The sequence below is a fragment of the Lynx canadensis genome, chromosome B1 (genome assembly GCF_007474595.2).
Source record: "Lynx canadensis isolate LIC74 chromosome B1, mLynCan4.pri.v2, whole genome shotgun sequence".
Taxonomy (NCBI): Eukaryota; Metazoa; Chordata; class Mammalia; order Carnivora; family Felidae; genus Lynx; species Lynx canadensis.
The window spans coordinates 81098124-81113548 of NC_044306.2; the positions used below are offsets into that span (position 1 = coordinate 81098124).

Here is a 15425-nt window from a genome sequence, read left to right on the forward strand (position 1 = left end):
CTTTGGTTAGGGAATTGGTAGATGGTATTTAGCTGGATTCTTCCAGTTCACTCATACAAACAAATTAGTCAAAGACACCAGGGGCTTAAACTCAGGCCCACCAGTTTATACTCTATTGAGTTTCATTTTCTCTTCCTCCTTTTTATTCGTTTCTACTTAAAATTAGTAAAAGTAGCCTGTGGTTTCTTTTTCATCTATTTCTTACCAACTTACTAAATCTAAAACCAGATATCAAGAGACAAAAATCTCAACATGGACATCAGTCTGTCTTTTTTTTCTCTTAAGTGTATTTATTTATTTTGAGAGAGAGAGTGGTGGGGGGGGGAGGAGCAGAGAGAGAGGGGGAGAGAGAGAATTCAAAGCAGGCTCCGCACTGTCAGCGCAGAGCTCAATGCGGAGCTCGATCCCACGAACCGTGAGATCGTGACCTGAGCCCAGAACAAGAGTGGGACATTTCACCACCTGAGCCACCCAGGCACCCTCCTGGTCTGTCTTTTTTTGTATACTGCATGCTACTGACCCCTGATGACGTAAGGTTAGCATAAACCAGGAGACACCCAGCCTGGAAAATTCAACTTTCTTACAACACTCCTCCCACCTGGTTAACATTTCTTAGATTTACTGACCTGACGTGTTAACCATTCTAGTGTCTGGAAAGTACACTTCTACTTTGAGTATTTAAAATAACATTTGAGAAAAATAAATAAATAAAATAAAATAAAAGAACATTTGAGAGTTACTATGCTGTGTTCTTATTTATCTGTCCACAAAATAATGTCAGGGTTAAAAATTCCAATTCTGGAGTCAGACAGACATGAGTTTCAATCCTGTTTAATAACTCTGTGATTTCTGTCATTCCTCATTTATAAATGGAGATAGTATTAGTGCCTACCTCGTAGGGTCATTTGGTGAATTGGATACTGCACTCACGAAGTCCTCATCCTAATTCCTAGCATACAGTAAGTGTTCAATGAATGTTAGCAACTGTCGAATATTTATTGTACCAAACTAATTTATCTATACTGTTTCAAAAACTAACGATGGAAGAGAAGAAATTAGCATTTCTAGCTTTGTAACACATTCTCTTTGGCATTACACTGTCACAGATGCTGGGGAATGAGAGCCGATTCATCACACCAATAGCAGCTGTCCATAGTACCCTAAGCTTTCTGCAACTTTGGGAAGCTGTCACAGTATTTAAAAAAATGTTGAAAAGGTTGGAAAAAGAAAGCAGTAATTATGAGCCTTTAAAAAAATATGTAAAAGACAGTTTGGAAAGCTGATAACTAGAGTAACAGAAACCCAGAGTATCACTAGAGTGACAAAAGAAGCCATAAAGAAAGGGGGGAAAAAGAAGCAAATATTTGAATATTTGTATAGGTGTTTTCACCCTTATCAGTACATTTTTAATTGGATGTCTCAAACGGCCTCTCATTGTAGCCAGGACGGAGGGATGGAGGGACGGAGGTAGGGACGGAGCGTATAGTAGGAAGGAGCTAGGGACGGGGGGGGGAAGGAAGACAAGTATTAGTATTAACAGTAAGTCTTACCATTTCACACGTGAGGCACTAAGCCACAGAGCTCTGGGTAACTTGTTTAGTGGCACACAGCTAATGACAGATGAGGTCTTCTCCTAAAATTAAGTTAAGATAAAACACAAGTACAGAGGTTAACAAAGGAAAGTATTTCACATGGAAGTTTCCTCCTCTAAAACACAGTGGGCTTACATGGAACTCCCTCAGAGGACCTTTTCTGCTCCACATTCTGCGATTCTACTAGTAAAACCTTCTGACATGTTCTCCTTTGTGAGTACTGCAGAGAAAGGCAAGATAAATATTATGTGGAAAACACTGATTGAAAGCTCTGTAAGAGAGAATAAAAAAGACCAATTGGGAAGAAAAGGAAATAAACAGCTCAAGGGAAGCCGAAGTGATCAAAAGAATTATAAAAACGGGATAAAAAGAAAATCAATATTAAAAAGAGAGAAGGTAGAGTTAGAAAATAAATAGTAATGGGATTCCTTTCAAGAGTGTGAGCGGACACAATAGAGATGTTAATCACCGAAAATAATTGTAGTCGTTGCCACTTAAACATAATGCACATTTATTTAAAGGTGCTTCATTTTTCTGGGTGGCGTCTTCTGCCATGAAGTTGCCCCTTGACAGGGCGTGGCTGAAGGAAGGTCACTGACCAAGATAGCTGCCCTCATCCACCAAGTTCTGTGGTGGGTTTTGTTTTCGTTTCTTTAATTTCCTTTGCGGAAAGCGAACTTGTCTTTGATTCGGAGCAGCCTACTTGCTAGGTGTGTATGACTCTAGAGAAGTTAGTTACCTCTTTGTGCTTCAGATTCCCTTTTCGGGAAAAGCTGCCGATGATAACACCCTCTACCTTATAAGACTGTTCTGAGAAGACGGAAATACTGGGAGTAACATGCTCTGGAAAACGCTCCGTGCTGCCTGCTGTGGTGATTTATGGGCACCATCGTCTTCCTCGTCACGAATGGAGGCTTCAGTGAGCACCTGCTCTGTCGGCTTTCCCCAAGACCCGTGACGTGGAGCAAGTTTCTTTCCAGAGAGAGTATTTAGGGAGAATATTGGTTTTTACCCTTAAATGATGCACTTTTATGTGCTGACACCCCCCTCCCCGCTGACCCACCCTGTGTCCGTAGAATGACAGGGCGGCGTTCCACCTCCCATCAGGCCGGAAACCTCCCCGTGCGGGCCTGGCTTCAGCCACCTTACCCGGAGCAGGACAAGTAAGCAGGTCTCGCCACGCCGTAAGTGCTGCTCTGACGAACGTCGGCCAACGCCAGGTTAAATCGGAGCCTTCTTGGCCAGAGAGATTTGACACACTGGGAACGTGCGATAGCCTGGAAAAGAGCATATGAAGCAGAACCAAGTTCACTAAAGGAGAAGTATATTGCCGGACTCTCCTGGAAAAAACCAAACTGCATAGTCCACATGCAGCAGCAATGGGTTGGCAACAAAGGCAGCAACAGACCAAAAAGGCCTTTGTAGCGTGACCAACACCATAAGCGTTGCCGGAGAACAGCCCCAAACTAGGTGGTTTGTTGTGTCACATGTTCCGCAAGCACAGGTGGGCAGTCGTTCCTGTGGAAAGTTTCTATTCGTTGTGAACTGACTATATTTCATACTCCTCAGTCTGCCCATTTCAAGTTTTTCTAACTTCTTAGGTTCCCAGGCTTCAGTATTAGCTCAGACTCTCTGGATGAGCAAAGTGCCTCATGCTTTATTTACAAAGAACATGAAATCTCTGACATAAATTGCCTCCACTTTCCCATTCTCTACAAGAAATTTTTCCATATTTCCTGCTCAGCTTGTCTTCTTTAGTGTCCAGTTCATGGGCTGGGAAATAGCCCCTCTCAGGCTAGCCCCACAGCCTGGTCCTCTTAGGCCTCTCTGGAGAACTGGTTTCATCAGTTGTTTCTACCCGCTGCGTCATCCCTCTCTCTGCATGGTCATGTTCAAATTCCCATGACCTTTTCCTTCTCTTCCCCAGATTTCTTGAAAACATGGTGCCCTGTCACTAATGCAAATTCTGTTCACTCAACTCCTTGGCCTCCTCCCCAGACCCCGTTGGGCCGCCTCTTCTGTTCCCTATTTCCATTAATGCCCTCGTGTTCCTCTTAGTCCTATGTGCTCAAAGCTTATCATTTCTCTTTCATTCCTCCTCCTCTCTCAAAGCAACAGTAACAATAAAAATATCAGCTGGCAGGGGTGCCTGGGTGGCTCAGTCGGTTAAGTGTCCGACTTTGGCTCAGGTCATGATCTCATAGTTCATGAGTTCGAGCCCCGCGTCAGGCTCTGTGCTGACAGCTCAGAGCCTGGAGCCTGCTTCAGAGTCTATGTCTCCCTCTCTCTCTTTGCCCCTCCCCCACTCATGTGCACGCGCACGCACTCTCTCTCTCTCTCCCTCTCTTTCTCTCTGTCTCTCAAAAATAAATGAAAACCTTAAAAAAATATCAGCCAGCATGTGTTAAACACTTGTGATGTGCCAAATTCTTAACGAACATTGGTATTTATCCTCCCCTCAGGAGCCGGCAGTATTATCCCTATTTTATATATAAGGAAAAGGGTGGTCTGGATTGAAATTCAAGTGCGTCTGCCCCCAAAGTGTGTGCTTTTAAGCTGCCGGGAGGAAATATTTCACAGAAGTCAACATTTGACAAGTTCTTTTATTTCTGTCTTCATGTCTCTTACCACCATCTCTGCGGTCACGGTGATTCTTCAGGCCCTTACAGCCTTCTGCTTCCTGCCTAGCCTCATCATTGCCAGTCTTATACCACACTGAGTGGTTACTCCTCCCATCTCCTTAGCCTGTCTTGTCAAGTCCACACTCATGGTCACAGCCATCGTCCCTTCATACAAGTCAGCCTAAAGACTGCTCTTTGCCAGCTGCCCCCTGGACTCCCAGATTTCAGTTTCACTATCCCTTACCTAAAATACACACTGCCATGTATCTAAACCTGACCTTTAAAACCCAGCTCAATTGTAATTTCCTTCAAGAAGGTTCTCTGTGTGCTCCATCATTATCCCCCATTCCCTGCCAAGCTTGAGATAATCTTTTTTTGGTGCCATAATCCTCCCACCCCCTCTTTTTCTCTTTCTCAATCCCCCTCTCTTAAAAAAAAAAGATAGATAGATAGATAGATAGATAGATAGATAGATAGATAGAGGCACTTGGGTGGATCAGTCTGTTAAGCATCTGACCCTTTGTTTCAGCTCATGTCATGATCTCACGGTTCGTGAGTTTGAGCCCTGCATTGGGCTCTGCGCTGACAGTGCAGAGCCTGCTTGGGGTTCTGTCTCTCTGACCTCCCTATATCTCTCTCTGTCTCAAAATAAATAAACTTTAAAATATACATATACAGGGGTGCCTGGATGGCTCAGTCAGTTAAGCATCCAACTTCAGCTCAGGTCATAATCTCACAGTTTGTGGGTTCGAGCCCTGCATCGGGCTCTGTCCTGACAGCTCAGCTCAGGGCCTAGAGCCTGTCTCCCTCTCTCTCTGCCCCTTCCCCATTCTCTCTCTCTCTCTCTTTCAAAAATAAACATTTAAAAAATTTAAATATGTATACATATGCATATGCATATCTGTGCTCCTTTCCTCCATGCATTGACAGAACCTCACACAGCTGCTTTCACATTAGGCCTACATGATGAACAAAGGAATCAAGGAATATGTCAGTCATATAGTTCAATGTTTAAAAATAAAAGTGTTATCACAATATAAATATGAAAATAAAATGTGGAAACAGTAAGGTCATCTTATTATACTCAAGTGATACACATCTGTGGAGAATCCTCCACTGAGGTGAGACGCCAAAAAGTCAGTTTGGGAAGTTGTTATCCAAAAAGAACTGGAGGTAAGACTAGTTAGTTAGGAAGCGTGAGCACGCATGGCTTTCAGAGGGGAGAAAACCAAAGGCCCATTTCCACATTCTCTTAACCTGTGCCCAGGGGACGAGGAAGAGAAGGCTCTTCTCCCCTCCAGTGAGTATATAACAAAGAAATCAGGATACATGGATGGATTTAGAGAGGATTTTTCTCCCAACGAAAGTTATATGCGAGGATGAGGTTACTAAGGAAAGGGGTGAGATTGCTTTCTTTAGAGATCCTTAAAAATTGGATAGACTGTTAGATCTGCAACTGTACACACAGAGTCAGGTTCTGGAGCATTTTCCATTTGCTAACTCATTCCATTTGTCTCAGTTCAGGGCAGGGAATGAATAGACTTACTGTACCTCAAATCCTGATGATTCTGCAGGAAGGAGTAGTTTCTAACATATCAAGCATAATGATAATAATAATAATATAATAATATTAGTAAAATAACATTTCTTTTAGTATCTGGTTCTCTAAATCTTTATATTCTAAAATGGAAAATCTGAAAATTGATATTCACCAGTACTGTCCTCCATAACATTAAATGGATTTTGGCTAAGTGAGATTTATTTTTAAATGCTTGACCTATCACATACCAATAGTAGAACACGGCCGTTAAGAGCATAGGCACAGAAGCCAGACTTGATTTAAATCCTGGCCATGTCACTTACTAGCTCTAGGGTCCTGGGTAAGCAACACACCTCCTGGGTGCCTCAGTCTTCTCATCTGTATGTGGGATATTGTGTCGCCTACCTTATGGGGTAGCTGTCTTCAAATGTGCACACCTTAGAGGAGTATCTGATACACAGTCACTGCTCAAGGAATGAAAAGTTACTATTTTTGCTAAAACACATGATGTTTCATTTTTGTTCATAGCATGTATTCATCAAAAGTTTATGTTTGCTGCCAGAAAGGTATGTTCCTTCTTGAGGGAAGCAGTTACGGAGACACATTAACGCTTTCGAGCCGCTGGAATTACTGTCAAGTGATAGCCTCGTAACTTTGCTAAGGGAGTTCCCTGCTGCATGATTTTCACAAAGCCCTGCGCCACAGCCTGACTATGTATGTGATCTTTGGAGACCTCCACCACATATTTTTGTAGAGCAACTCTATTTCTAATAACCAATAACTAGATACAGTCCAGCTGTCCTTCCATAGGTGAATGGTTAAACAAATTAGGCTACATACATATCATGGGACACTAGTTAGCAATAAAAGGAACAAACTTTTTTTTAAATGTTTATTTATTTTTGAGAGACAGAGACAGAGAGAGAGACAGAGCGCTAGTGGAGGAGTGGCACAGAGAGAGGGAGACACAGAATTCGAAGCAGGCTCCAGGCTCTGAGCTGTCAGCACAGTGCCTGACGTGGGGCTCAAACTCCCGGACCGCGAGATCATGACCTGAGCCAAAGTCGGATGCTTAACCGACCGAACCACCCAGGCGCCCCAGGAACAAACTCTTGATACACACAACAACTTGCATGAATGTCTAGGGAATTATGCTGAGTGAAAAAAGCCAGTCCCAAAAGGTTATGTACCATATCATTCTACATACAGAACATTTGAAATGAAAAAAATTTTGAACAGTTTGGGGTTGCCAGAGGATAGGCATGAGGGATGGGGAGAGAATCATGGGGGAGCTGGGAGGGGTGGTGTCCCCCACATAGTTTTAAGACCTTTTTTTCATGGGCAAATGACTCAGGAATGATTCGCTAAAAACAAATTCAGACACGTCTGTACATTTGGGGATAGAATCACTTCTGTCACCAGGACTGATCAAAAGATGTTAACATGAAGGTAGGTACTACATCTGATTTAGGATGTTTAAGTAGGCTTTTTACGCACGTATTTGTAAAATACTCTTTTTGCCCCTAGGAATAATTCGGGTTTCACACCAGCAGACACTGTGGCTATCATTTTCTGTTCTACACACAAATCCCTCACACTGGGTAAGTGATTCACAGAGTCGAAAACCAACTTTTTAACCAATATTACCCTCAGTTACATCTTACGATTTTAACATTTAAGCATTTCTTCAAATTAACTGGAATGGAGTATTATACACTGTGTTAAATAAAGAACAATAGCGAGATGAGGACGGGTCATTGCTCTGAAATACCATTATTTGGTTGGACCAATTTTTGAAGGCCTAAATTTAATAGTGTGGGACTTAATTTGTAATTATGTTTTTGATTCTCATAAAAGGTTTTCAAAGTAGTGTGTTAACATTAAAAGCTGGGGAAGGAGGTAGTAGGAATGGGGGAAGGAGAAGACTTTCTTCTGAAAAGGAATGGGCAAAAACTTAGCTTTGGAAAGCTCTAGAGTTGCCCCTGGAAAAGTTAACTTACTTTTTTGGGAGACTGGAGGAAAGTAGAAATATTCTTACCCTAATCTGGTATTGACATTAGTTTAAAGTCCATTTCAGAATGTTACTTCCATGAAGAAACACAATGTGGTTATCATTAACCCAATCTGATTAGTGCCTGAAGTGAAATAAGTATTTATTTAATAGACAAAAGTAGATCAAGAAGAAAAATGCTGTTTTCTACTATGCTTTCTCCAGTGTATTGGCATTCTCCCAATAATCTGTCCGGGCAACTGAATCCATGTTTTTAGTCATTAAAAGTCATAAAGTAACCAGGAACTTTACTGACAGCTTCATTCACAAACTCCTTGAGGTAGTAGGCACATTGTGGTAAAAAGTCGTATTAAAAATTTCTTTATATTTTGGCATGTGACTCACTTAAAAGAGTCACTTAAAAGAGTGAAAAAGCATGACAATTCTCTGTATGCTCATGTTAAAAAGGTTCAGTCTGTAAGTTAGAAAACAAAGACATTCCATAATGTTGTTACTAACCCCATGCACGTTTGTTTGATAGAATCTATTGTCAGTCTTGCCAAATTTGGAAAATGACTTCAAAATTGGACAAACTAAGGAACAGTTGCTATCTAGGGCTTCAGCTTATTTGAAGAAGTGATATACAGTTAACTCTTGAACAATGCAGGGAGAGGGGGCCTTAGGGGCACCAACCCCCTGCACAGTCAAAAATCCATGTATAACTTTTGACTCCCCCAAAACTTAACTACCAATAGCCTACTGTTAACAAGAGGCCTTACCAATAACGCGGTCAATTAACATAGTATTTTGTATGTTATATGTATTATATACTGTAATAAAATGAGCTAGAGAAAAGAAAATGTTATTGAGAAAATCATAATGAAAAATACATTTACAGTACTATACCATATTTATTGGAAAAAAAATACACATGTAAGTGGACTCTTGTAGTTCAAACTCATGTTGTTCAAGGGTTACTGTATCTAATGTCTATACGTTGCAGTATTTCTGTTAGGTTTTCTTCATAATATTATCGAGTTGAAATTGAAAGCACTTTGGAAGTCACGTTCCAATCCTGACTTTGTGACTGGACAAATCCCTTAACTTCCCTGAACCTTTGCTTTCTCATCTGTAAAATGGGGCAGAATCATACTCACGTTTATGAAGTTTATTATTAAGATTAAAGATAAAGTTTGTTAAGTAGCTGGCACAGTACTTGTACATAATCCATAGTCAGTACATGGCAGAATGTGCCATAATTGCAGTGTATGTAGATCACTATGGAGGAAATTCTACAGCCCACCTACAGAGCCGGGTGTGCTGCCTGGCACACAGCAGACACTCTTTCAAGCAGGAGCTGTTATTGTTTGTTATTATCAACTGTATTAATTATGACTGTGTTACCATTTCCACGGTTCCAGTCCCCCGACCCCTGGTCCTATAGATTTTCATGTAATGGGTGTGGTTTAATTTTTGACTTCAGAGAAATCATCCTGCACTTCTTTCCCCACGCTGTTATTGCGCTGTAATGTCTAGTGTTCCAGGGCTCCTAAAAAGTAGGTAGGGAGTCCAGAGGCCAGGGCCACCAGATGCCTCAGATGTCCAGAGCCAGAGATCAAATGAGCCCACGTCCGGTAGAGTGGATTAGAGGAGATGCTGAGCTGTGGCTGCACCATATATACACTCTGCATTTCTGCAGTGTGCTTGTAAATCCCATACACTCCTTGGGGTTTTTGTGGACAGAAAAACCAAAATGGATTTTTTTGTCTCTCCATGATGCTCTTTTGTGCTGGAGCTGGCTGTATTGGGCAAAGAACTCTACCCAAAGAGCCTACTGAAGCCTGACCAGTATTCTTTTCTTTTCGATGAGCAAAATACCTACCCATTGGATATTTGTGTGTGTGTGTCTTTTTATTTTTCTTAATCTCAACACCATGTTCTTCTGTTCCTGATGCTTTCTGAAACCTGATTTTCAGGCAAACAGGTATTCTGAACACTAATCAGAAGTAGCTGTTTTGCTAAAAAGGGTTGGGTTAACTTGGACAAAATATCTGCATATGCACTTTGTTTCTGCAGTGCTCTCCCATGAAGTAGACCCTTAGATACTACAATAAGATACAAGCTGGTATCTAACTAACCACGTAGTCTAAATCCTCAGTTACTTTCATAACATGATGGCCTTAAGCTTTTTTGGAATTGTGAGACCTGAATACTTATCCTCACTCTTCCACTGAGGCATGCCCAGGCTTCAGTTCCCTTAGCTCTTAGATTAGGCAATTTGACTGACTATTCTGTCCTGGCTTGATCATATCTGGCTGCCTTCCTGAAGTCTCCTAGGCAGCATTTACCTCTTTGCTACTTCCCTTATCTCAGGGAGGTGACATGGATTGCCCTTGTTCCAGCAACACCCTAGTTTTTACCTGTAGCGAAGGGTGTTGGCTCAGTATCACTAGAATGGCCTATGAATTTACCGTATCCATTTTCACAAGATGCAATGCACGTTCCCTTCTATTGGGGACCTGACATCACTGGTATAGAGGATCTGCCATGACGATGATAGTAATTATCCTAAGGGAGCTTCTTCTCTGCATGGAAGTGGAAGAACATCACACTAAGTGTGAAAAAATTCACATTCCAGAAAGCGAGGAACATACTTCACATCATATCACTCAGAATTATACTATCTCTCACCTCTCACACAAAGATAAAATATAATAGATTATAATATATCTCTTTGGCACTGAGAAAGTATATCTGTCCCTTGTGAGATCACTACCAAAGTATTTCTTCTAGTGATTTTACACACACACAACAAATGTGCACACACATCTAACACCTCAAATAGAATACATTCAGTAAGGCTTATGAAATACCATTCATTATTATATGTAGTATTTGTATTTAGGAATAAATCATTGTAGACCAAGAGGTACCCAGGTAACTAATGAGCCACAGATGAAAACCCTCACTTGAGGAGCCTTCTGAATATTCTCTTGTACATACCCTTTCAATTTATTTTATTGTTCTTGCTTTTGCCCTGTCTCAATCTCTTCAGTGTACTTGCATCTACGCAGATGCTGAATTTGATTCATTGCTTTTATTAGTGCATTTGCCATTGATTGATTAGTTCTTCGTATTAGTACTTTTTCTATTGATTGATTGCAGATGAAGTGACTATTTGACCTTTAATTATGAGGCTTCCTATTGAAAATGACATTGAGCTATGGCTTCACATAATCCATCTGGAAAGCCTGACATGATGCCATTCCCTGGAGTTCGTTCAGGAAGAAAGAGGAGGCCTGAAGGAAGCACCGAGCTATCACTGTGCCTCATCTAAAACAATACTCCGGGGCTTGCATGCTGCTCTCCTATAGTTTTAGCTCAGGGTTGGAGGTAATTTTATATTTGTCAAGACAGCATCCCTTGCAGTGGGTTGCCTTAAGAGCTGTGAACTCTCCCAAATTCTCCTCTAGTTTGATGTTGATATTTGTAGGGTAATGACAAGGTATTTTACGTAGCAGAGATTGAAGAACGGTATATACCCTGGTTAACAACGGCTCAGTGCACAGTCAGTCAATAGATCTCATCAGAAAGAAATTCGATCCAAGATACTCTGTGGAATTAGTAGTTTACTTCTATTTTATTTTATCTTTTTGTCTTGAGTGTTCAAATCACTTTGCTTATCTAGAGTTCCAATACATGTGAAAAACATTCTCAAGACACCTCAAAAGAGAATGTTTCAGGAGGTTTGAGATCCCTTCATATAAGTTTATATTAGTTTTTAATGTTTTTAAATAGCAAAATGAAAGCACATACTCCCATAGCATGTCAACTGACTATTGACAGTCAGTTGTGAGATTCTCAGTCATTTATTTCCAGAAGCATTTCTGAAGTGGAAGAATGCTATTTAAAGCTTAGAGAATCATGATGAATGCTTATTAAAAGCCCACCATATGTCTTACCGTTTATAGACACTATGGACAAGGGCGAATCAAGGCAGGGATTCCCTCACACTGTTTAGACTTCACTATATGAACCTATGGTTGCAGTTGCACAGCTGAATTGTGACAAGAAACTATGCATTAAGCACAAAGAATATAACTTTTTGGTAGACCTGGGATTCTGCAGAGTGGAGAGAACACATACCTGATTCTAGCCTGGATTCCAGTTCCATTGATCTCACCAAAAGCTGGAACAAATCATGTAACTGCTACGGGCCTCAGTTTCCTCATCTGTAAAATGAGAAGATGGACAAAACGATACCTGACATTCCTCCCAGGCTTAAGTTTCCGTGAGTCTGTGCTCAGTGACTGTTTCCGTTCTAGAACCGCTTCCCTGCTGTGTGTGAAAGGGAAAAGAGCTCACGAACGGTTGTGTAAATAATGTTACATTATTGCAGGAAAAGAAATACGGCTTTTGCTTCTTCCAAAAGAGGTTAAAAAATAGCTTCACCCTCCAAAGAGTATCATAGGAGAAACAAAGTCTGCAACGGATCTTATTTTCAGTTTTCCTTGGAAGCTACTGGAGAATGCTACAGGATTACCCGTAACTTGGGCTGGAAAGATCACTTAATAACATCTGCATTATTTTCTCAAGAGGAAATGGGATTGAAATATAAAAGTTTTCACTTCTGCTATTCTTTTCCCCTAAAGCTTATCTGTGATTCTATTTGGCACACAGAGACTATTATCTTTTTTTTTTTTTAATGTTTATTTATTTTTGAGAGAGAGAGCGAGACAGAGTGTGAGCAGGGGAGGGGCAGAGAGAGAGGGAGACACAGGAACCGAAGCAGGTTCCAGGCTCTGAGCTGTCAGCATAGAGCCCCACGTGGGGTTCAAACTCACAGACCACAAGATCATGACCTGAGCCGAGGTCAGATGCTCAACTGACTGAGACACCCAGGCGCCCCAACAGAGGCTATTATCTTAATAAAACTTGCCCCACAATTGGGAAGCAAGCTTTGAGCTCATTAAATCATATGACCCGAAAACCTTGAATATTAGCAGGTCAGTAACATTATTTTGCCTACAAAGAAATGAGAGCATGGAAAATTTTTACAAACTTAACCCCAGATCATATAACTAATAGAGACTGGATGCCCAGCCTCCTGATTTCCAGAACTGCATTGGATAATAAGATACGAAAGCACTTGGAAAACCAAAAAGTACTATACTGATTCCAAATATTGTAAATGTGCATTCTCGGTGTGAATTTGAATTATTTTATTAATTGCTTAAGGAAGAAAATCACTTCTGATCACATTGCTCGTTATAAAACAGTTTTAAATACTTAATATCTATAATTGTTCCCAGAGGCATGTATTTCCATGCGGCCCAGTCAGAAACTGGCATTCATTCCTTCTACCTTCTATAGTAACAAAAGGTTATATTCTATTTAAAGTGAGTCTTGATGAGCCAGCCTCTCCATTTCAGGTGAGGCATCACTGTCTGCACTTTTTCTTGCAAACTAAGAGCCACAGTGCTGTATGACAATAAACTATAAAGTGGAAAGAGAAGTCCAGAGAAGAGACAGAAAATAGAAGTTTGTGTCTGGGTCGTAGCCATAAATATGTATCTGTCCTGTGGTTTGCCACTGGAGTTACAGTTCCATAAGGAAAGGCAGTTCGGGGACCTCTGCATTTGACGGATTCTTAAAGATGCCACTGAAATTGTAGACAGAGTAGATTTTGCTACTGCGCTGAAGAAAAGTGAGGGAGTGTCTGTCATTTTGTACCATTTTTTGATCCATATAAAGAAAGAAATGTAAGTGCTCAAAGTGGTACGCTTCTGTTTCTCAGAGGTTTGTGGATTGTTTTGCTTTGAATTTTTGATTCTGAATTTGGTGTCTGAAAATCGTTGCTAATACATCTAGACTTAGGTAATAAAGATTTAAGAAGTTCCCAGGTTCTAGGCGGCAAGTATGAAATGAAAAATAGTAAAACTTCTTTGTTGTTTTGTCTTATTTAGCCTGACCCTCAAGTACCATTAATCTTGATGATGTGCCAGGAGCTGTTCACCTGGAGATCAGTGCCCTGCTACCCACATTTCCCCTCCTCCTCGTTTCCTATGCCAGAGACTGTCAAACGTGTTAAATTAACAACCTACAGTTAGAGATACATTTTACAGTGTCATCGAGTACACATTGCTTGTGTGTAAAAAGTTTTACAAAACCCCATTCACTCTTATTTTATATGATGCATTCCATATTCTATCCAAGTGGTAGATAAAACCCATTACATTGACTTGCAGTTCATTAATGGGTCATAACCCAAGGCTGGAAACTATTACCTTATACCTTCTTGGTAAGATTTTATCCCCTTCCTCAAATAGTTACCATATAGGCTTCAGCGTCCACTGTCTTTTTTCAGTTGAACTTTAACCCAAATTTCTGATACCATGTGGAAACCAGAGCTAAATGAAGACTCAGAATAATTCTTGATTTATGGTAATATAAGATCACCTGCATTTAGATTTTTATTAATCCAACTTATATTACAGAGTCTCTGTACCTTTTCTTGGATTTACTTTTTAATTGTGTCTCTATTCATCATGTTTTCAATAGTAGTGGGAATAAAAATAACAGCTAACAGTACTTGAGTACTTAATAGACAAACACTGTGCTATGTGCTTGTTACATGAAGTAATTTACTTGAAAATACTTTTGTGTCCAGTGTGGGATCATGTAGGCACTAGTTAGTTCAGAGTTCAGCTCTAGGGACAGCCAGTTGCTCTAATGGAAAATTCTCACCGGAGTGTTCGGCTACTATTTTATCAGAAAGGAAATACTGCAGAGGCAGCTATAGCACATGCTTTTGTGATCTGTATCTCTGTCAACCAGAGATTTCGCTAATGAGTATAATGAATTCTGAAATGGGTTTGTATTGATGAAATTACTGACTTGTTACTTTGCATGATAAATGTTATAAATGCACTCTGACTAATAAGTATACTGCCTGAAAACTTTAGAGACACTTCCTACTTGCCTCAAAGAATCTAGCAAACCCAGTAGCTTGAATATGAAATCCTCCGGGCTGTGCTGGAGGCTTATCCCTACATGGTTTTGTGCCCCACTACTATTAGGAGGATGTGTGGTTGCCTGAGGCTGACTGGAAGGGTCATGGAATCCTGTGCTGGAACGTAGCCGTGTGTGCTTTGAGAGGGGCTAGTGAGAGCGCTTGAAAAGTCAGAGCCAGGCCCTTGAGTTAACAGGATAGGTTGTATAAACTGTTTCTATGTGTGACTACGAATATGTGTTGAGTTAAAAACACCTGTATGTGTGGCAGCTTACTTTCATTCAAACCTGCTGGCAAGCTTGTGGGGGCCTAGCTCATCTTCACCCATTCTTAAGATTCTTGGGTGGCTCAGTCGGTTAAGCGTCCGACTTCGGCTCAGGTCATGGTCTCACGGTTTGTGAGTTCGGGCCCTGCGTCAGGCTCTGTGCTGACAGCTTGGAGCCTGGAGCCTGCTTCGGATTCTGTGTCTCCCCTTCTCTCTGCCCCTCCCATGCTCATGCTCTGTCTCTCTCTGTCTCTCAATAATAAATAAACATCTAAAAAAAAATTTTTTTTTTAATTATTTCTGTGGCCACTACACATTATCTGCCAGAAAGAATCTGGAACTTATGCGTGACCAACCTGGTGGAGGTCACCTCCCAATAGTCCTTTACACACACCAGCTCACATC

The 15425-nt window shown here is 40.9% G+C and overlaps 1 protein-coding gene across 1 annotated transcript in view; it reads left to right on the top strand.

Annotated features, from left to right (window-relative positions):
- The window catches only part of SLC10A7 (solute carrier family 10 member 7), a 257064-nt gene that overhangs the window by 218756 nt on the left and 22883 nt on the right, over positions 1–15425 (top strand). The window contains exon 10 of the mRNA XM_030312964.2: positions 7281–7354. Coding sequence (XP_030168824.1) covers positions 7281–7354 — 74 coding nt within the window. The remainder of the gene's footprint in view (positions 1–7280; positions 7355–15425) is intronic.